The sequence below is a fragment of the Parasteatoda tepidariorum genome, chromosome 9 (genome assembly GCF_982258835.1).
Source record: "Parasteatoda tepidariorum strain Cologne lab strain chromosome 9, Ptep-v5.0, whole genome shotgun sequence".
Taxonomy (NCBI): Eukaryota; Metazoa; Arthropoda; class Arachnida; order Araneae; family Theridiidae; genus Parasteatoda; species Parasteatoda tepidariorum.
The window spans coordinates 102417709-102439085 of NC_141763.1; the positions used below are offsets into that span (position 1 = coordinate 102417709).

The window sequence follows — 21377 nt, forward strand, 5'->3', positions numbered from 1 at the left end:
TGTAAAATGCTGCATTTACCAAATAGCCTATGACGCATATTACCTATTGTTTCAAACAAGAGGATGTATTACCTAAAAAAATGGATAATTCAACATATGATTCTTTAGTATTTGCTAAAAAAAATTTGAAACTTAAAGGTTTGGCTGCTCCAGTGAAAAAGTAAATTGCATAATTCCAAAGAAACGTTCTTGTAAAAGTTACTCTACAGCAGGGGTTGCCAAACTTTTTTGATCATCGACCCCTACATAATTTTTCGAAATCTCCATCGACCCCCATAAAAGTAGTTTTCTGTTAATTAAAATAAAGCTCTATTAGATACTGTGTTAGTACATTTATTTTATGATTTTGAACATAATTGTACATAGTGTTAAGTAATAGTACATAGTGTAACAATAGTTTTATGAAAAATATATTAATGTTGAAATATAAATACCTTAATATTTATGAAATAATAAGTAATTATAAGCAGGGCCGTTTTACCCATTAGGCAACTGCCTAGGGGCCCCGCCACGTTCAGTGGCCCTGTGGTACAGAGAAAAAAATTCAACAACTTTCCCGAATGTAATGACAGCTTTGCAAATATATAGAAGTCTAATGATTACAAACGCCACTGGTGAACAAAACTTTTCCAAATTGAAATTAATTAAAAACTGGTTTCGTTCAACTATGTCTCAAAACCGTTTAAATTCATTGGCCATAATGGCAATTGAAAATGATGTATTGGAAAAGGTTAACTTTTAGGATGTCTTGAACGATTTTGTAACAAAAAAAGTTAGAAGAGTTAATATTTAAGCTTATTGTATGATTTTTTTTAAATGCATATATTAATTACTTATGTTCTTTTCGTTTGATTCAATATTTTTATTGAATAATGTGATAATATACCTATGTAGTAAAAAAAAGTGTTGTGTTAGCGAAAAAAGACGGTAGGGGGGGGGGGAGGCGAGACGAGACGAGCATTGCCTAGGGGCCGCGACATGCATAAGCCGGCCCTGATAAGTAAGTAGAAATAATAAGTAAAGTAACTACGGATTTATTGCTTCTTAATCAATGACATGGGTGTGCCTGGTGCATTTTTTTTCTTCTGCAAGATTCGTTATATTGGGATCAAAATTGGTCAATTTTAATCTTAAATCCCCTCGAAACTCCACATTTAATTTATTTCTGTTCTTAGTTAAGATTGAATTTACGTGACTGAAACCGGCTTCAACCATATAGGAAATTGGAAATGCTATCATAAATGGCTGAGCTATTTCGTAAAGTCTTACATATTTTTGCATTATAATTATATTTGTCCAAAATTTGCTTGTTAAATTTTTAAAGAGCGTCTTTGCTTTAAATCCCCATAATAATTCAGCAAGCTCATCTTGCAGGTTGATGTCCACGTTTTCAATTTGAGCAAAAAATGGCACAATAATCCAATCGGGGATGTCAATGTTTTCCAAATCAACAAAATGCAGTTTAAAATCGTCGCTCAATTTTTGAAGATTACCTGTATATATTTCCAAGTCTTCTTTTATTTCTAATTGTCACATATCTGAAAAATACTGATAATCCTTCAACCAATCGACCCCCGCTTATGTTAAATAGACACCTGGGGGTCTATATAGACCACTTTGGCGACCTCTGCTCTACAGTGACTTTAACAGACTACTAAACCGATAAATGTCATCTTCCTCAAAAGCTGAGCTATATGTAATACTGCACTTAATAACACAGTTTTACCCAAAAATTGGCAAATATCAACCTTTTTTTAATGACTAATATGACCTTTGTGGGGGGGGGCACCAAAGTCGTAAACCCGCCTTGCTGGTAGGCAGGCCATGTGTGGTTACCAAATATTGCATTTGTACCTAAATATTTTGTGGCTGGTATAATGTCAAAGCTGCACTTCAATGTCTTTAGTTTAAAAGCAATAAATGTCTACTTCCTTAAAAGACTAGCTATACCTAATGCTGCTCTTTACAATAAAGTTTTACATAAAAATTTATAAGTGTCTACCTCTAACTTTACAGTAAAATTTGAATGATATAAAAGAATTATCAGTGTTTCAATTACCTCATACTGAGCATTTTTTTTTCTGTTCCTAATGTTAAAGAGAGAAGTTAACTTAGAGATATTTGCATCACAAATTATGATTTAAATTTTGTATTTCATAGCTAAAATATTCGTCTAAATAAATTTTAATAATGTAGTTTTGTTAATTTTTGTAAACTTTTAAAGTAATGAAACTAAAAATTTTTTAAAAAAACTTATCTTTCACTAAAAGATTCTAAACAGCTATCATGAATATAAATTTATAGTATTAAATACAGTTTGAAATTTTCTGGTATATTTGTGCAGAAAATAATCCCATTCTAGAATCAGCCAATGGTTGTTCATTTGAAAGAATTTTATTCTAAAAACAATTTTCTCACATCTTATTATCTAGTTCATTTTTGCATCAATTGTTTGCTATCTTAAATTAAAAGAAAGAATACCAATAAAGATTCTAAATCTTTTTATTAATAGCATATCAACTGAAATATACAAACATATTTACATTATACCTCAGGCATAAATTTTAAGGCTACATACTGAGAAAAATAATAAACAAGAGATCATATGTGAAAGAACAGAACAATATGACTTTATCACATACGAAATTGAGATCTATTGTTGCAATTTAAGTTAACCGTAATGTGATGATTAAACTATATTAAAAGTTCTTCAATATCTTTCCCCAATTGAAATTTTTTTTAAAAGGTACAGTGTGATAGTTCTTAACTCATTAAGTTAAATTTCAAACAGTATACACTATCTTGCTGTTAAGAATTATCTGGACTTAAAAACAAAAAATTTAAATATTTAAAAAAAGTTATACTTATCGCAAAATTGGGGAAGTTTATTTTCTTACTAAAAGATATCAATGAATAAATTCAAATTTTTGTCAGTCCAACGAATGCAGCATTTGAATAATTTATCAATTATTAAAAAAGACCCAAATTGCCTTTTTTAATTTTTGCAAAACTGGCTTAGTTTCATAATAAGGATAAAGAACAGATCATAATCAAACATTCATTAATAATGACAAATTCACAGTTTAAAATGTAGCATTTTATATGATGACAAAGCCTTATAAGAAGATCCGTTATAGTAATCCCTAAACAGCAAACTGAAATGATTACTTTTAAGTCCCTTGACATAATAAACATATTAATTTCTTTTATAGTAAGCTAAAAACCATAAATCTATAGCTATTATTTTACAATGGTAGGATTATATATAATATTGATAAAGTCTCGGACCCATTTTGATGTTTAATAACTCATAAAATAATAAAGATAGATTAAAATTAATAACATAAATGGTTAGATAGACTCAAAAAGTTTCATGACCCTTGTCAATGAACTTCCACGTGTGACCCCTTCGTCGCACGGAGAATATCAAGTCGATAGTCAATTTCACGCCAGGTAGCGGCAAGCATGTCAGCATCCACAGAGGCTATTGCGGTTTTCTGAAGAGCATAATGTTCTCCTTTATGTTTCTGGCATTGTTAATCGCCATAATGTGCGCATATGGGGATCTGAAAACCCCTGTGAATACCGTGAGACACAAAGGGATTCCCCAAAGGTTAATGTGTGGTGTGGACTAAATCACGACCGAGTCATTGGGCCTTTTTTTTCCACAGAAAAGTTCTCATCAGTCGTATACTTAGACATGTTGGAAAACTTCATATTTCCACAACTAGAAGAGCTTCAGCCACATGTCTTTTTGCAACAAGATGGTGCACCACCTCATTGGGGTATCCACGTGTGATCAGTATTTCCACAACTAGAAGAGCTTCAGCCACATGTCTTTTTGCAACAAGATGGTGCACCACCTCATTGGGGTATCATCGTTCGTAGTTCTTTGAATGACCATTTTCCCGGAAGATGGATTGGGCGAGGAGGTCCAATTCCTTGGCCACCCAGATCACCTGATATAACGCCACTGGACTTTTTTCTTTGGGGATTTATAAAGAACAATGTTTGCAGGAGGATTGTGTCGAACATTGATGACCTAAAAGCCAGAATTACAACCGCAATAGCGTCTCTGGATGCGGACATGCTTGCCGCTACCTGGCATGAAATTGGCTATCGACTTGATATTCTCCGTGCGACGAAGGGGGCACATGTGGAAGTTCATTGACAAGGGTCATGAAACTTTTTGAGTCTATCTAACCATTTATGTTGGTAATTTCAATCTATCTTTATTATTTGATGAGTTATTAAACATCAAAATGGGTCCGGGACTTTATAAACACCCTGTATATATATATATTTTTATCAGAAAGTAGATTATTTACATATTACTGTAGAAAAATGAAACATGTACAGTCCATGAGTTATATTTTGACTAATGAGTAAAATAAGCTTCAATAAATTTAAATATAGAGAGGTTCATAATCGAAGGTTCATAAAAATAACTTTGAATAAAATTATCAACCAAATAAATTCATTTCTGAGCAAAGAAATAAAGGTTTCTCCCCAAATTGCAAAAATAAACAAATCGTCCACAAATTTAAAAGAAAATTAAGAAAACTAGGGTTTTTTTTTTAGAAAAAAAATTTGTAAATAGTTTTCAAAAGCTTTTAGCTATTAAGTAATTGAAACTAAAGTCTAGAAATTTATCAAAACCAGTAAATGCTTTATGCCTTTGAAGAGTTCAGGATAAAGCAAACCAAGTACCCATACTATTTAGATAACTATGATTACAATATATTTGTCAGAATTGTTATAAAAATAGTAATCTACACGATTGAATAATTTAGAAACATAAAATAATTTCACTGTGGATATAACTACAATGAAATTACTTTTTTTTAAAGGAAGAAAAAAAACACTGTTTAAGAGAAGGATTATTTATTTTATCATTATATAATAATCATCATGTAGTAACAATTAGCTCAACACGATTGTCTATTATATTTAATTATGGCTGCTTTTTTTTTTAAATTTGAGACAATTTTTGTGACAACGCAATTAAAAATCACTTACAATTAAAACTATTTACATTCTCAAGAAAAATTTTCAACATCACACCCTCTCTTATAAATTAAGTAAAAAGTTTTCCTTTACCAAAGAAACAGCTTCGTTATGGGTAGTAGGAATTTCTGGTCATTGCACTTTTGCGTTGTGATTGGACAGAGTTGACACAGCATCAGTTAAATTAGCAAACAAATGGCACTCTTATTTAACAGTTAGCCATTACATATTTCACTGTTAATATAAATGCTTTTCCAAAATTGTTGGAGAAAAAAAAACAAGTTTATATATACGTCACAAACACGACATATTGGAGAACACAGTTACAGTGCATCTATCTAACCTTTTAAATACAAGAACTTTACCATGTACATCTTTTCACTTAACTCAAGTAAAATTATAAAGCTAATCTTGTACACTATTAATATAAAAAAGAATTTTAAATAATAATTTTGAACTTTACAGTATTTACTAAATTAATGATGACTACAATATGTTTGAAATAATAGTTCCCTTTTTGTAAAAAGAAAAAATATTTAAAAGGGGATTACTTAATTAAATTCATCAAGAGCAATTTTTAATGAAAGGAAATACCTTTTCTGTTATACTAATTTATACAATAGTATGTACACAGTTTTACATGATCCTTTACAACATATAAATATTAGTAAAATCATAATATAATAAGTTTGTACAAAATGTTAATGTACACAATTTACATAATTCCAAGTGCAAATGGAAATTTTCAGAATTTTAAAAATAAAGTCTTTTTCAAATCTATTTTGAAAATAGCTGAAATAAAAATAATAGTTTCTATTTTTCACATACTAAGTTTTTAAAAATTTATGTAAATAAACTGATTTAAAACAGCATTTGGGATCAACTTATTGTAGCCTTAATAGTTAATACTTAAAGAATCCTAGTACTTTGAGTGTAATTTAGAAAGCTATTCCAGGGTGCGTAGCCAAATCTTTAAATCAAAAATAAGCACTTTTTAAAAACTTTTCAAGCACTTTACAAAAATTTTCAAGCACTCAAAAAATTCATATTCAATCAATGATATTATTGAAAAACAAAAACTTTTAATAAACAGTTTTAGCGTTAAAAAAAAACCCAAAAAGAAACGGACGCAAATCGAAACAATCAGTACTTTCCCACATCACCGAGTGAATTCAACTTGACCCTGAACTCAGAACAAAAGTACCCTTACCCCCTACGTCAAAAAAAGTGTTAGAAGTAAAATAAAATACACAAGAACAAAATTAAAATAAATTAAAAAGAAAAACATTTCATAAGGATCTGATATTCCTGGGCTCGAAAAACCGCCCGTCCTCGGCGGTCTAAAATTTCCCGCGGACAACGAATTTCTCGAATCAGACGTCCGCGCGGACGGCCATTTTCCCGTTAATGTTCGTGATACACTTTCAATTTTTGTTATCTTACAAGAGTCTAGCGCCTCACATCTAAAATGACCCTCTAATCTAAAAATCCCGAACAGCAACATACTGCGCGTGGTGGATTGATGTTTTTTCCGTCTGGGAGTACTGCAGCAGTTGAAAAAGACTTTTCATCAATGCACTTACAAAAAAACACATTACATAAGCGTTAAACGCAATTATGAACATCCACCTAAATGGAAAACCCCTTTCAGATTTCTGTGCCGAAACCTCTGTAAATCATAGGCTTGATTGTGGAACTGGCAACGTCATATTTGATTCTTTAAGAACGCAGTACCCTCGGATAAATTGAAATTCCAGATAACTTGACCTTTGTCATTTAAATTATTTCATAAAAGAAATACTATGTTTTACTATAGGTAACCTAGTATTTCTTTTATTACTGTATAATGTAATCCTAGTAGCTACTAATTCATAGTGTAATTTATATAAATGTTTGTAATAAATAAGAAAAAATAATATTTTTATTTATTTAGAAACGACGGGTTAGTTTCAAAGGAGGATGGGTACATTGTTGGACAAGCCGTCCTCGGGGACGGGTAAAATTTCTGAGTTTTTTCGAGCCCTGTGATATTCTCTATCCAAATTGGAGCACTCGGGTTTTGGTTTCAAGTGTGCGCGCATGCGCAAGTCATAACGTGGGTACGACATGAAGTCCGCGTGAATGATTACGTAGCAAACTCCCCATTTTTAGTGAAATGCATGGGATCCACCAGATATCACTGAAGGGAGAAAAAAAATTATTCGGAAAAAAAGCACTTTTTTAAAACGCCAGATGAAAAAAGCACCTTTAAAAGCTTTTAAAAACGAAATCCCCAAAAAAGCACCTTTAAGTACTTTTTACAAACACTACGCACCCTGTATTCTGGGACTTCTTAATGAGATATGCATTTACAATTTTCACAGATATTATACAATCCTAAATAATACTAAACTTTTAAATTAACTTATCGAATCAAAAATATTTACTTACTTATGGGTTACAACCACAGCACAGTAACTTTTATATTTATTCCAAATAACTTTTCTACACAAAATATGCAATTATTTTAGCACATAAAACTTTTTAAATTATGTACTTAGACAAAAACATACCTGCCAACATAGGAGAAATATAATTATGGAGATTTTACTAGCGCCATTTTTTAGACTACGAGTAAAGGTTTGATACGTCACACAAAATTATGTAAATCAAAAAGAGAAATTGAAAATAAATTAAAGCACTTACATTTAGCAAAGTAAAACATACGTATATAAATCCTAATCCAAAGAAGATTTTTTAAACCATTATTTATAATCACTTAAACTATTAACACTCAACATACTGCAGTACTGGAAATAGCACCATCTGTTGAGGAATAAGAAGAGTGTTTTTGACATCAGTGGATATTCTATTGTCAAATTTTTTTTTTTTTTAATTTTTTATTTCTTCAACAAATACAGAGAAGTTTGAGAATATAGGGGTGAACAGGAAATAGTAATAAAATACACGAGTCTTCATTAAAAAATGGAAGACTTGGCAGGTATGCAAAAAGTATATTGTGTAATATATAATAAAGAGTGCATTTTAAATACTGTTTCAGGTTATTTTACACGAAAAATAATGTTTCCTAAATGCAAAGATGTAGATTTTATGTCTCACTGCATGGCTTATAAATTTCAGCAAAAAATTCTCTACTGCAATAGAACTTTCTTCATCTTAGAAACAAATTATGGAGTTTCCCTTTCAGTCTATATAAAATCAATAGAAGAGGATATTAATCAACGGTACTCCAATGCAATTATATTTTATATAAATATATTATATAGATGGGCATGTATTATATTATACAGCAAGATCAAAAAAATCAACCTAGGTTTAACCCGTTTGAGATGGATTACCAACTGTTAGGTAAGACAATCTGCCTGAATCATGTCTAAGTGGGGGCCCCACCGAGTTTTTTTTTTCATCATTAATTTTTATTTTATTATTGATAAACAAAGTACACATATAAAACATAATAATAATTGTAAAGAAACTTATTTTACAAAAGCTATATTGTTTCAAAAACTATTTCCTTAAATTAACAAAGGTCTCCTATAGACTACCATTCTTCATTTCCCACATTCTCGACACTCAGTCTATCATAATTTTCTCATAATTTTGTCTTAATATTGCCCAAATGTAGTGAACACACTATCAAAGGATCCAAAACTTAAGTGATAACTTAGTAGTTGCTAACTAGAAGAAAAATAAAAACAAAATTCTTTTACAACGGCAGCTCTTCAAATTGCTGTATATCTTTTTGCAAATAAAGCATTTTTGTGTTTTCCCTTAAGGAAACCCATTTTAATTTATTTTTTAAATGTGAGCATTTTTAGGGGTGGTTCATGAAAAAACCTAGACAGGTTATACTTTTTCCAAAAAGAAAAAAAGTCTAGATTTATTCTAGATCTAGATTTATTTAAAATCCACATTTGTATTTGTAGTAAACACACAAAAATTTAATCTGAACTAAAATTTAGGAATAGCAGGACAAAATATTTTTAAACAGATAAACTGCAAATCCTGTGAAGTGCATTTGCTATCATAACATTTATAGTAAAAATTTAGAAGAATATTCTTTTTTTAAATATTACGTTCTCACCTGTTCCATCCCCCAAGTGAGATAATCTTTCTTTGTGGCAGCAACATATTCATTGATGAGCTGCTGAACTGTTTCTCTTGAGTCATCCAACTCATCTAAATTATCCTGAAACATCGCCTCCTTTTTGAATTGGTCGAGGAAAGCCTCCCTTTTTCGCAGTTTGTCATATTGTTTCAGAGTCCTTTCAAATAACTAGAAAAAAATAATAAAACCCAGTTTAAAACACAATCTGCAATACTACACCTAACTCAATAAAAGATTTTGTAAAAACTGAATTCATTAAGAAAAAAAATCACCTCGCTGTGAGACTAGTTTACTTGTATAAGACCTGAGAGGTAAATTTGTTGCAAGATCAGCATATAACTAAAATTACCGTTTAGTAAAAACCTCAAAAATTTCAGTAGAGGTGTATTAAGTATTACAGTTGATAGTAACGTATTTAACTAGCATTAAAATAAAGATATTTTAATTTTCTCTTTCTAGAAGCTCTTGTTTGATACAAATAAAAAAATAAAAGAAAATATTGATATTAGAGAAAATTTAAAGAATTCATTAATCAACTATCAAATCACAATACCTTGAGTTTTCTGTAAGACATTATAATGATACATAAGAGCTGCATATTCATCGCAATATGAAATTAAACATTTAAGTTTATTAAAAGATTTTAATGAGTGAATTTTCTATTAAAATCGTGGTAATTGTTTTTTTTAGAAATTATTTTTTTTATTGATAGCAGGATCAAAAAATACATTTACTGTAGAGTCTTAATTAATCTGAAATTATTTCATTCAAAAATCTCTCTTAAACAGAAGTATATAAATATTTATCCAAACTCAGTTAACTCTTTAAAAATATTCATCTTGTAAACATTTTATAGAAGCCTTAAGAAAAGCATAGACAAGAAACTAATTAAAATATTTGTATTCTTATGAAAAGATAAAATAGCAAAATATTTTAGTTTTAAAATCTATTCATAACTGTTATTCATAACAAAGAGAACTAATAATAAAAATATTTTTTATATAATAACTATACATGTTTTAGAACTATTTTATGTGCATTTAACGCTTTTTTTTCTGCACTAAGAATTTTTTTTAGGTTTGGCTATTTACACACTTATTATAATAAAAGTTAAACAAAAATCTATTACATTTGCTTATTAGATATCCAATACAGATGTCTCAGAAAAATTCTACGCAACTAATATTTTTAATTGCACTATTTTAGGCTCATATTATCAAATACTTGTTTTATTGTTGATTTTTAAAATTAATTTAAAACTCGCTTTTAATTTGCATAATGTATGATTTGTGACATTGAAATACAAATTTTTTTATGCAGATCATAAAACGTTGAAAATTCAACTAATATCTGTTGTAACTTACTGATGAAATGCTAGTGTGATTAGCCAACATTAGCCCACTGACGCGATGTGCTGTAGGTATGTAAGGCGATTTGCGTGAAAGAGCTACTTGTATACTAGCAGGACCCCAAGGAATAAACTGTGCAAGTTTCCTTTCTCTAATTCTCATAAGACTTTTGTGAACCTGGAAATAACAACTGATTGTACTTAAAAGTAACTTTTGGAATGAAATATTAATAAGCATAACAATTTATTTTAAAAAAAAAGATGTTACTAGACCTTAAAAACCAATAAAAGTTAACAGAACACAGTGATTTGGATATACTCTGAAAATTATGAGTCATTAGTTTCTGCATCTATTCTATATTTCCGGGTCCCTACTTAAAACATGAATTCTCTCTCTATTTACATTTATAATTATTTTGCCTAAGGGTTGTAATTACGGCTGATCAAACACCTTCAAATAAAAGCATCAGTGTAATTTGATACTTAGAATTATTTTAAAGTTTTCTTTTCTTCATTAATAACAAATTAAAAGAATTTTTTTAGAGCTTATCCCATTAAAAGTTATATCATATTTATCCATACATTCATAAATTATCATATTTAAGATCTGTTATAATTTTGCCGGCATAATTCTGGTAGGCGCTATATTTCTTTTTCCAACGCTGTAGAATTACACATACCAGCAGCCACGTAACTAATTTTTCATGTCTCAACTACGATTTTTTCATATGTTTTTAATATTTTAAGACAGATGTGGAATCACTTAATATACTTAAAAAGCAATGTATTCAAGGCCAAATATTTAAATTAAATTGGTAAGAAGGGATTTATTTTCACAAATAATAATGATAAACAAAATAAAAGAGGAACTTAACAAGTGGACTTTAATCTTACATGAAAGAAATTTTTAACTCTAGTACAGTAGAGAACCAATTATCCGGGATGCTCGGGACCATCGCTATCCCGGATATCTGAATTTCCCGGTTTTCTGGATCGACCAAAAAGTGTCGATAATCGATGTTTTATCGCACCCGAAGTACAAGGAAAAAGTGTAATGCATAAAGTAAGAGAAAAAAGAAAGGTACTCCTAACTTTAAAAAGAAAAAGAAAAATGGTAGAAATATAACATTTAAAAGAATAAAAAAATTTGCAAGTTTAGGCAAGAAATAAAGTTTAAAAAATACAAAATTCTCATATTTATTTTTTAAAAATAATTACAATTCCTAAATTAAATAATATAAACAAAACCAATGATTAAATAACGCAATATATTTCATACCTAATTATACGGGGGGAAACGATAAAATAAAAGGAAAACTTATTAATCTAAATAAAAACACTTGAAAATTATCGAACCGAAACGATAGTTAAAAAAAGCACTAGCATAAATATTAAAACCCGGAACAAAGCAAGATCAACGGAATTAAAAAAAAAAAACCCTAATGATAAAATTTATGAATAAAAAGAACTAATTTATTGAGTGCGAAATTTATCGCGAAAAGAAAAAAAATCAAACGTAGTGGAATCAGAAAAACAAAACTGCAATCTGCTTCATAAAATAATCCTATGTTTAAATTAATAAACAATTCTCCTTTTATTTTATTTTTTTTGTTGATAAAAACAAGATTTTTAATTACAGCAGATGTGATTCCACACCAAGAAAAACTTGCAATTGATACCGCTCTTCCAAAGAATGAGAATTTATTCAAAAGAAAAAGATTTTATTTTTATTAGTCAATGTCAAATAAATATATTTTTCTCTTTTCTTTTTCTGTTCACTGATATGCATGCAATGCATTTCCCCCCCCCCCTCGTAAATCAAGCAGAAAACGAAATCAGTTTGCCACACCCTTGAGTTTGATTGACGGCCTAAAGGAAAAAATAAAACATTCCACCCTTCCCTGCCTTCAAGGTCACGGAGGAAATGACGTTTCTCTGGGTAAACGGGGAAATTTTTTTTCCCCTTCCTTACATTTTCCTCTACTTAACTTCAAGGATGAGTTCAAATTGCGCTTTTTTCATTCTAGTTTAAAATGGCGGGAAAATTGAGCAAAATTTTTCCCGGTTTTCTGGTTTCCCGGTTATCTGGATACCGGATAAATGGTTCTCTACTGTACTATAAATAAACTACATTATGTTAACAACAAACCCCTAAAGCACCTTCTCTATCATAAATACCTAAGTGATTCAAAAATTTATTGTCTATAAGTCAATTAAACAAACTTTATTTTAAAAAAAATAAGTAAAGCATTCCCGAAAACAATTAGTTGTCTGCCAAGGAGAATATGGAGGTTAGCTTTCCACAATTTTGAGGCAAAGATCAATGCAATAACCAGAGCCAGCCTTTATCTCCCAGTCAAAATGGTTTTGACACATCTAAAGCTAAATAAATTTCACTTTATGATCACCTAAAATAGAACCTGATCCTACACAATGATAGTTCATTAACTACAGTAATTTCACAGCTTGAAACATATATTGGTAAAAATAATTCTTTTAAAGGAAAATGACAACTAATTATGTTGGCAGCTGCAAAAATAAACGAAACTTTTATTTATAAGTGAAAACAAACAAAACAATTTATATCTTAGTATTGAAAATTTGTAAATAAATTCAGCAACTAATTACATTATTAACAATTAAATAAAAACTGCTAATAAAAGTTGGTATTATTTCAATTATTTTAATGTTCCTATAACGGAAGAATGTTGAAGATATTGACAAAAATATGAGAAACAAACTAAATAAAGCGAATCAGCTACTTTTCAGAAGAAGTAAAAAAATCTGTTTCATGAATGCCAAGAAATACATTAACAATAAAAGGATTAAATGCTCATACATAAATTAACTATTTGAATAGCATTTGAGAAGTAAGATTTATCAGTATCCAAAGATTTTAAGTAAAATTAAATAATCACCTGTGTTGGATCTACTTCCCCTTGAATGATATTCAAAATGCTTATATAACAATGACTAGAGTTTCGATCATAAGCGGTAGAAACCATCATATTTTTCGGCTGCAACAACCGTCGCATCACATCCAAAACTGTGGTTTTTCTCACACTTGCAACCTAATTTTTAAGTATAAAAATATTATGTACATAAAGGTCATAAAAGGATTAATAAACTATTTGAAATTATATTAACATCAGGAAATGTAATAAGAAATCCATTGCACACACACACATGTATATATGGGTCATTCTCACAAAAACAGTCATTTTCATGTCCCCAGTATATTTTATGTTTGTTTTACAACTTACGAAAAAAATTTTTTCATGGAAAGTGTCCTTCAGAATGCAAGCTAACAAAAGAATGAAAATAAAATTATCAATTTTTATTTTTTATTAATTTTAGGTAATAAAAATATACCAATATGTCATTTCCTCACTTGTCCCCACTGCTGATTTAAAAAAAGAAAAAAATTGTTTCTGAAATAAAAAATTTTTTTTTACAAATTTATGTTTTTTATTTGAGAATATTGAAATATAGAATTCAGAAAATAAATTTTAAATTTAATTTCTGATAAAAATATTAACACAGCACTATTTTAAACTTTGTCCCCAGTGTTTCGCGTCATTCCCTCACAACAATGTTCTTATCACCTGCAATCATCTTAGAATAAAAATATTTTAATAAAAACTTCAGAAGTTAACAACTGGCATCATAGAACAAAATTGCAGTATGTTTCCATCTTCAACTTAAAGAAGCTTTGCTGTGGAATAAATTTGAATGAATCAAACCAGGTAAAATTTTTTACATTTGTCATTCCCTCATGTCATTTTTTAGAGTAAAATAAAATACAACTTCATCGAGAAAGTGGATAATTATATGCTGCTTTCTTGTATGAATATAATTGTATGTGATTGACTTCAGAAATTAATAAAGCCTAACTGTTATTTTTAAATTTTATTGAATTCGTCATTCCCTCACTAGTGTATAAAGTGAGGGAATGACGCTGAAGTGAGGGAATGATTCAAGATGAGTATAATATTATTAAATTTTTTTTTGTTCAATCGTGCCAGCCAATTTTATTTCCCAAACCTGTAAAAACTATTAAATATATAAGACTAAATTATAATAAATATTAGATATACTTAGTATGTTATCATTTTCAAACTTTAGGTAGATGTAACTTAGATAAAAACATGTATTAAAATAAAATATCATTCCCTCACTATTAGTGTCGGTCCCTCACTTTTTAAATAGTGAAAATAATTAATTTACTTATTAATTAATTTGAAAAATAAATTAATAAATTGATTTATTAAATTAATTAATTAATTTATTAAATTAATTAATTTATTTATTAAATTAATTATTAATTATTATAAATTAATTATTTAAGAAATTAATTAATTTAAATATTAAGTATAATTTATAGGATATATACTTTCTTTATAATGCCATTACATATTTCTATTAATATAGAAAGTTTCAGAGCTTTTTATTCACTTTACTTTTTTGGGATTTTATGAACTGAAAAAAGACAGTTTTCGTGAGAATGACCCATATATATATATACACATAAAAAGTTAAATACCAAGAAAACCTGGAAAAATATATCTATTTTTAAAGAGAAGAAAAATTATTAATAAACTTTTTCTATATTTCTATTACATACTTCATTATAAAAAGTAATTTTTTTCAGGTTTTCTTTGTATCTTTAACTTATTTTCCATCGACAATATGCTTATGCGCAATAAATGAAACTTAACATTATTTTTCTGAACTTTCTCTGTTAATCTCTTTTTTGCTTCTTTTTTTTTAGATATATACACTACTCTACAATAATGGAAGAGACACTTTCTGCTTATGACAATTTTTAAAAAATTTCAATAAATATTTAAAGGATTATTTTGTAACTTTAGAGGTGCTTAGTTCAAGTGATTTTTCACACTTAGCAATAACATTTAAAGCTTTCAGATGTTTGAGAGATTTACAATAAATTATGAAAGAAAACATTAGAAGAAAGAAAACATGGAATTTTTGAACAACCTATGCCTGAAAATCAAGCAGTAAATTTGTAAATTGCATTGATTACTTTAGTTGTTATCTGCACAAAGTTTCGTAAACCTAGAGTAAATATTTATGGAAATATGGACATTTTTATAAAAAAAAATTTAAAAAATTTTTTTGCTATGACTTTACAAATATTCAAACCAAATTTTGGGAGCAATTTAAAATAAGTTGCAAAATTGCTGATTTAACATTTAAAAAAAATTTCGTTAAAAACTGTGCAAAAGATATAAGTATTTGAGGGAGTTATTTTAAACTGCACATGAGCAAAAAAAATTTTAAAAGTTTTTTCAAAACTTTGCAGTGAATTGTACTTGGCAACTAAGGAAGTAAGTGTTTAAGACCGTTATTGAATACAAAATCGAAATAACTAAAGATAAATGGTAAAAGTTAGCGCCTCTTTAGAAATATACTGGAAAATTCTGTCGAGATGGCATAGCATTTATGAGAGAATATTAATTAACTAATTTCAAACAATATTAAGAAAAAAGTTTCAAAAAGATATAAAGAGTCCTAATTACCTCTTGATCTGTAGTGAGAGGAGTATATCCAGTCATCAAGAAATGTAAGCGAGGCATCGGAATTAAAGGAGCGAGTAAGCCTATTAGATCGTTATTCATGTAGCTAGGATAGCGCAAAGTGGCAGTGCTGACTGACATGATTGTAGAAACCTGTTAAAAAAACTTCACAATTGTATCTCTTTAAACAATAATAAGACCTTTTTATCAATTTAATTATCAAAATAAGCACTGAAACAAGACACCAGATCTTATAAAGCATTTTCTGTTGCTATACTCAACTAGCATAGCTATTCAGAAAAGAGACTCTTTGATTTATTACAGCAATTCTATACACTTAAAGAAATTATTTAAATATTAGTTAGTAATGCAACTAAAGAAAAAAAACAATGTGAATAAGCAAATATGAATGTCTAGTAAAGGAAATCGTATTATTTCGGTTCTATAAACAAGAACCTTCCCCAGTGTCTAAACACCACTTAGTATCTAGACTTTTGGTGTTTAGACACTGAGGAAGGTTCCGGCTTATTGAACTGTAACAATGGTATTTCCATTCTGCACTTTCATTTGCGCTTTATTCAAGTTTTATTGCATTAGTCTACATAGTATAAAGTACTGTTCAGCTTTGAGAAAAAATTCACCAGGCTATAAGTCTAGTGCTGTCTGCTGATATGGTAACAAAGAAAGAGCACATTTCTAATAAGGGTGCACAGGAGGAACAGAGCAAAATATAAAAATTAAGGATAAAATTGCTATCAAACTTAAGGACCATTTAAGGATGCTGATTCTCTAATGGGAGCAATTTGCATGATACTAACACAGATTCGGATATATGCAATTGGTAACAGTTATAGTTGTAAATTAAAAAGTTAAAAATTATTTATATATTATTATTATAGTTGTAAGTTAAAAATTATTTGGAATTTAGAAGTCCAAAACACAAAAATTAAGGATAAAATTGCATTCTAACGTAAGGACAGTTTTAGGATGCTTATTCTCCAATGGGAGCAATTTGCACGATACCAACACAGATTGGGATACATGCAATTGGTAATAGTTGTTCCTGCACTTTAAAGAAACATTTTTTAAAAAAAAACTCAGATTTCGAAGTTACCCAAAAATTTCTTTTTTGGATTTTTATTTACAAAAAAAAGGATAGAAAATAGTCTAAATATAGAAAATCATTAAGTAGTAGCAAAATACAAGGATTCCTTTGTGAAAAACAATACAGTATGATAGGGGGTGATGGGGGGGAAGTAGAGAGGTAGGAGTTTTTCATATATTTCTCCCACATCAAGTACTTTTTTTATCAGGGTTGGGTTTTTGACGTCAAAAAGTGGTTTTTGACATGACAAGGGTATAATACTGGTTTAAACCGTCAAAAATGTCAAAAACTGAAGTTTGCCAAGAAAATATATAAACTTCAAAACTACCAACAGTTGCCATGCATTATATTGAAATTTAATTATACTATAGGTAATCAGCAGGTTTTAAAATATTTTTTAATTAAAATTAAGGTAAAATAACAGATTTAAAATCTCAGAAATTTATATTCAAATGCATGTGCACAAAATATTGCACAAAAATTGTTGAAATATTTATATTTAAAAAAAAAAGTTTTTTTTTTTTGATACTTAAGAAAATTAAAAGTTTATTACTATGGATTTTTGACATATAAGGAACATATAACTAATATTTATAAGGAACTTACAAGTTATGTTGTATAAATACAAACTTGATACAAGTGTATAAAAAAAATTTTTTAATGTTTTACCGAATATCTTTATTATCCAGTATGTTAATTTGAATTTAAAAGTAGTTATATTTATGAATAATGATAAATATAATTCATATTGTTTATTATATTTATTTATAATTATTACACTTATCATTTTAAAACAATTTTTATCTCTTAATTTTTTTCTCTCCACTTGTATTAAGAATACAAATAATGCATATCTTGAAAGCAAGAAGTAATTATTCAACAGCTGAATATTTAGATATTCAACAAAACTATATCGTATTCAGCAAAATGAAATTCACAAGTATTTGGATAAACTAAATTTTCAGCATAGTAAATGAATAGGCTGAATATACTGTAAATCGACACTAACTACTCTGTGTATTTAACAGAAAGCACTTAAATTTGTATTGTCTTATGTTAAAAAGATTATTAAGAAGATTTAAAAGAATATTAAAAAGATTTTTCTTTAAAAGAAGATGTCTAATGTACAAAACTGCTAATGTTTATCTTTAAAAATGTCTAATTTTTAGTATAATCTATACTATACACTAAATTTGGTTATAAATAAATGTCTTAATAATATCACTGCAAATTTTCAATAACACATGAAAATGAATACATAATATTACAAAAGATGTATGTTTTCAAAAGTACAAGATTTTGGTTACTATTCAAAATATAAGTGTTTCTTTAAAATTTTAAATTTATTTTTTCTAGAACATTTAGAAACACTATCCTTTATAAAAAAATATATAAATTTTATGTATTAATTAAATTTTACATATGAATATAGGTTTTTGACATTTTCGACATTTTTGACAGTGAGGTTTTTGACGTGACGGTTTAAACTGTCAAAAACCTGCCAACCCTGAATTTTATGCCATCAAATCAATGGTAATTGTATCAACACTGGAAGTAGATGAATATCGTACTTGACACGCTATAAAGACTTGGTCGTTTATTTTGCTATTTACTTTGTTTTACGGCATATAACATAATTTCTGAATTGGAAATTTCCTTAATTCCTTTTTAGATAAATAGTATTTATTCTTCCTGTTAACTTAATTTCAGGACATTTATTGAAATGTTAAATAACTAAAATATATTTAAGGACACTTTCTGTTTTTAAAGAAAATTATGGACAACTTTTGAGTCTAACTGGAGGAATGAAGGATTCGATTAGCTGCAAAGCAAAAATTTTTATGCCAACATGTTCCAAGATAAAAACGAAACTATTCATTCTACACCCATATCCTAAGTTATAGTTTGTCTATGTCAAAAACTCCCCTCGCCACAAAGTCTGGGACTATATGTTGCTATAGAAACAAGAATAGCACATTTCAGGGAGGGTAGCTTTTCTTCACTCTAGGGCTAACACAATAGACTGAAGAAAAAGATTCCCCTTTTCTCGCCAAACAGAGCCAAAACCTGCTCCTAAACAGTGACCCCACACCCCTACTTGAAATAGTTATAAAATAGTCACTGCCACAGGTCCAGGTGAATGGCATGGGGAGTTCTTACTTCAGACAAACTATACTCATGCTCATAATCATAGTACTCATCACCACACGAGAGTTCTCCTGAAGATTGCACAAGTTCATGGTTATCTAATGATTTTCATATGAATGAAGCCATCTGCAAAAGACTATACATGATTTAGTTGCCATTGATTCCACTAGGCTTTGGAAACTACGGAACTTGAGAACTTCCAAATTTTTGGTTTTCTTTTTACTTAAAGTTGGTCTCTATTAAAAATATGAATTCTCTGCCTCTTTATCCATCTATCAATATTTACATTTACAATTATTATTTCTAATGATACACAAAACAAGGCATTTCCAAACAAGAAAAATAGATATATTTGTGATATCAAAGCTTTTATTTAGGACTAATGAAACACCTGCATCATGGACCAGGTAACAAAAATGTATTCAAAAACAATATCGAAAGATAAATGTTATCCAATGAAGTAATTCCATTATAATTTTCAGCCTCTAAAATCTATTTTTAAAGAGTAGAAAGTAAACAAAATATATTTATTTAAATATAAAAAAAAAAGATTATTTTTACAGCACATAATTATTTGTTTAATTTCATTAATAAAAAATTTTTGGTATACTAATTGATTTTGAGTAATGGCAAATGACATAATTGTTTAAAATGATTCATAGCAAATTAAAATTAGGAAAAAAACACATAAAATATTAGCTGTGAAATGTAAAATTGATATTTCCTGTATGAGATTCATGAATAATAAGAATTATATCATTTTTATGAATTATTATTTATAGACATTTGTTGAATATAAAATATTTTTATTGCCATTATACAAAAATTTAATTTACATTAAGAAACATAGACACAATCAAAATGTCGTATTCGTGTAAAGAATTTATTCTAAATCACAATTCATTTTTAAAAAATGCAATGTTTGATAGAATTTTTTTTAAATTAAATTGCACGGCAAATTTTTTGCATAATTGTTGTGAATGTAGGTATAAAATATTCCATTTGCAATGGTTTTTTTGTTCAGATCTAAATTCAAAAAATTTTGTTCCAGTTTAATACAAGATAAAAAAAAAAAAAAAATTCTGACAAATTTTGGTTATTTAATCTGCATATAACTAGTTAAATATAACCTTTGTGAATAAAATTAAAAAATGCACATTTGTAGCAAAGATGAGTTTAAAATAATTTTTGTGTGATATATTTGTAAGCTTCTAATTTTGTATGAAATTTGTGTAACTTGAATTTTAAAGACTTTAGTTAAGACTTGTTGAATTTTAAAGACTTGTTGAAATAAAAGTGGCCCATTTTAACTGAAACTGCGATTCTTTCATAGAATTTGTAGTACTAAACATATAAATTGAAAAAAATCTAATAGCATTAAAATAATGGAATATGGTCCACCCTGCCCCCTATATTTAAAATTTGGTTGTACTTTTGCTTGTACAAATCAGCTCGTACATTTTTTTCGCATCAGAGAATTGTGTGTCTAATTGACTTGATATAATGTACAAGCGAAATCACTGAGTTAAGTTCAATAGAAAGAATGTTTCTTTAGGAAATAAAATTGAAATTCGGTAGGGAAAAATAAGCATTCTTTATATGTGGGATAAGGAGAGCTTATTTATTTAGAAAATCTTTTTTTAGTATTCTTTATGTATTTTCTGTTTCAATAAAAATTTATAAATTAATACTTTTTGCATAAACTTGCCAAAATAAACAACTACTTCAGAATAAGTTTCACTCTTTATATTAAAACTAAGCTGATTAAATAATAAAAATACTAGAAATAAAACTTACCAAAGAATTTATCTGACCGAAACTTGGATTAGTAATATGAAGTCTATCCACAGCAATTCGATTTAAGGCTGTATTATCTAACACCACAACACAATCTGCATTCTGTGTCAATCTCTTTAATGTCAGTAAAGAGTTATAAGGTTGAACAACGACGTCACTTATTTCATCTTGATTTGGAAAGACTGAGTAAGTTTCAATTAACTTTTTTGGAAATCTAAGAAAACAGATATAATAATCATTTAACTAGGTAAGTAAACAGAAATCTTATTATTATTTAACTGATTGAATAACAATTTGTATTAACTGGAAGAATATATTTTAATAAAT

General features: G+C 28.3%; 1 protein-coding gene and 1 long non-coding RNA gene across 2 annotated transcripts in view; both read right to left on the minus strand.

The window, feature by feature from the left end:
* Positions 1-3581: 3581 nt before the first annotated feature.
* On the minus strand, positions 3582-3944 carry LOC147805180 (uncharacterized). Its single transcript, XR_015429463.1, has 2 exons — positions 3864-3944; positions 3582-3776 (listed from the first exon to the last, which is right to left on the minus strand). It is a non-coding gene; the product is annotated as an uncharacterized LOC147805180 (long non-coding RNA).
* A 923-nt stretch (positions 3945-4867) lies between these two features.
* LOC107436966 (tubulin gamma-1 chain) overlaps positions 4868-21377 on the minus strand; it is a 29583-nt gene continuing 13073 nt past the window's right edge. Inside the window, exons 6-12 of the mRNA XM_043041307.3 lie at positions 21051-21264; positions 16004-16153; positions 13382-13534; positions 10480-10641; positions 9092-9283; positions 7322-8195; positions 4868-5953 (exon numbers count right to left, since the gene is read on the minus strand). Coding sequence (XP_042897241.2) covers positions 8175-8195; positions 9092-9283; positions 10480-10641; positions 13382-13534; positions 16004-16153; positions 21051-21264 — 892 coding nt within the window. The 3' untranslated portion in view covers positions 4868-5953; positions 7322-8174. The remainder of the gene's footprint in view (positions 5954-7321; positions 8196-9091; positions 9284-10479; positions 10642-13381; positions 13535-16003; positions 16154-21050; positions 21265-21377) is intronic.